Source organism: Meleagris gallopavo, chromosome Z (genome assembly GCF_000146605.3).
Source record: "Meleagris gallopavo isolate NT-WF06-2002-E0010 breed Aviagen turkey brand Nicholas breeding stock chromosome Z, Turkey_5.1, whole genome shotgun sequence".
In the NCBI taxonomy this organism is placed as follows: Eukaryota; Metazoa; Chordata; class Aves; order Galliformes; family Phasianidae; genus Meleagris; species Meleagris gallopavo.
Genome location: NC_015041.2, coordinates 65,300,622 through 65,302,819, shown reverse-complemented (window position 1 = coordinate 65,302,819; position 2,198 = coordinate 65,300,622). Strand labels below are relative to the sequence as shown.

Sequence of the window (2,198 nt, the reverse complement as noted above, 5' to 3'; positions counted from 1 at the left end):
AAAAAAAACCCACAAAACTTTAAGTTTTATTTTAAACAGTAAGTCAAAAAGAACAGATACTTAATATATATTTTGAACCAAGCTGTGGAGATTCTTATGTGTATAATAAATAATGAACATATTTAGCAAAAGAATGTTTTCAGATCAAGCGTTTTACAGATGTTTGAAGAATGGTGCAATAAAAAAAACACACACAAAGCCCAGAACAAGCACAGCTGTAAGGAACAACACGGAGGAAATACTCCAACCACTTCTCAATCACCTTTAAATTCCACATTCCAGTGACTCACACAGCTTAGCTCATTGCCTAGAAAACAGAGAACTAGCCAGTAACCAACCAGCTACTCTTCTGCACAGCACTCTCTTGATCCTAGTTTATATGATAGAAATGTTAACTTCAAAAATATTCTTAAATAACTAGAATAAAAGAACATGGATAACAATAGGCAAATCACCTAATTCTTGCAGGATGTATTTAAAAACTTGTTGAAAACTAGCTAGTCTCATACATATACATCTACAATTCACTTTCCTAAAGGTGAGTCTCAAGTTTCATGCAAGATCGTGGTAAGGAAACCAACATTAAACAGAAATGCTGAAAATAAACAGAAATACAATCATAAAGCAGATGGAATGCACCTTCTTGCATTTAAATGCTGCCAATTACATAAGGTAGGCTTTTGTAAGCTTCACATGTGTGTATTTTTAAGCTATGTTTTAACGATTTTTGGCAGCTTTTCAGAGTGCTTTCCCATGGAAGAAGTTTTATGCAAGTGACTTCAAATACCCTGGTTGGCAGCACTAGGTCTGCACGATGACAGTTTATCATTAACTAGGTGAGTATTGAGTGGTTTTAGTACGGGCAAGGCCAGCAGCAACACAAAACAGACGAAGTGAAAAGATGAAATAATTGAGAACTGAAACACCAGCTCTATCATTACTATCAATGTTAGAGAACCATAGAATGGCCTGGATTGAAAAGGACCACAATGCTCATTCAGTTCCAACCCCCTGCTATGTGCAGGGTTGCAAACCAGCAGCCCAGGCTGCCCAGAGCCACATCCAGCCTGGCCTTGAATGCCTCCAGGGACAGAACGTCCACAACCTCCTTGGGCAACCTGTCCCAGTGCGTCACCACCCTCTGAATGATTATCTGGTACAACTGTAAATACAGCTGAATAGACAAGAATCACTTGGATTTTTGCTTCAAAATGCAAATCAATATTTTACATTCTTGCTGTCATTCGCAGTAGCAGTTCACATGCTGAGAGTGTGGCCTCCAAACAAATGAGTTGTCTTTAAGCCCAACCCTACTAAAAAGCTTAACAGGCACATGATTTGTGTTTTCCTTTGTTTGGAAACACACACACACACACACACACGGAAGTACTTCATCACATGATGTCTGTAGAGAATGCAGTTTTCCACAGAACAGCACCTGTTCCTTACCAAAGTAAATACAAAAAGACTCTGGGTCACATCTTCACAACACCTGTCATTTGTCCGTGACTGAGGATGATGCCTCAGCCCCAAAGGTAATGCCCTGTCTCTGGAGATGTTCAAAGCCAGACTGGACGAGGTCCTGGGCAACCTAGTCTGGTATTAAACGTGGAAGTCAGTGGCCCTGCATGTGGCAGGGGGGTTGGAGATTAATGATCCTTGAGGTCCCTTCCAACCCTGGCCGTTCTGTGATTCTGTGAAGGCTCAGGGCCATACAGCAGACCTTACAGCTGTGCCCACCAAAAGGACCCCCACGACCCACCTCTCGTTCCATCTGCTCCTTCTGCCTCCTGGCTGCTTCGTGCCTCCACAGCTTCAGAGAAACCAAGGCACTAATCAGGTAGATGACCACCGTGACAAACAGGAAGATGATGGCTGCTGTCTGACCTCCTTCCACACGGCAGAAAGACGCATTCATCGGCGTCTTGAACAGCTGGTAATAGCAGAGTCCCCCTCGGTTGACGTCGTTGACGTACACGATGCCGGCAGACATGTACAGAAGGAACATGGCCACGTTAATGCCAAACTCGGTCAGCGGCCACCAGCTGGAGTCGAGGAGGATGGTGCGGTAGTACATGGACATGCCGAGCACCAGCAGCACGATGGTGACGATCCACGCCACGCCGGCCACCACCAGCACGAAGGGCGTTTTGGGCCCGCTGTAGTAATAGCCGCCGTAGGAAGCGTCGTAGCCGTAG

General features: G+C 44.4%; 1 protein-coding gene across 1 annotated transcript in view; it reads right to left on the bottom strand.

The window, feature by feature from the left end:
* Positions 1–2,083, bottom strand: part of TMED7 (transmembrane p24 trafficking protein 7) — a 15,278-nt gene extending 13,195 nt beyond the window's left edge. Inside the window, exon 1 of the mRNA XM_019610716.2 lies at positions 1,763–2,083. Coding sequence (XP_019466261.2) covers positions 1,763–2,083 — 321 coding nt within the window. The remainder of the gene's footprint in view (positions 1–1,762) is intronic.
* Between the last annotated feature and the right edge of the window lie 115 nt (positions 2,084–2,198).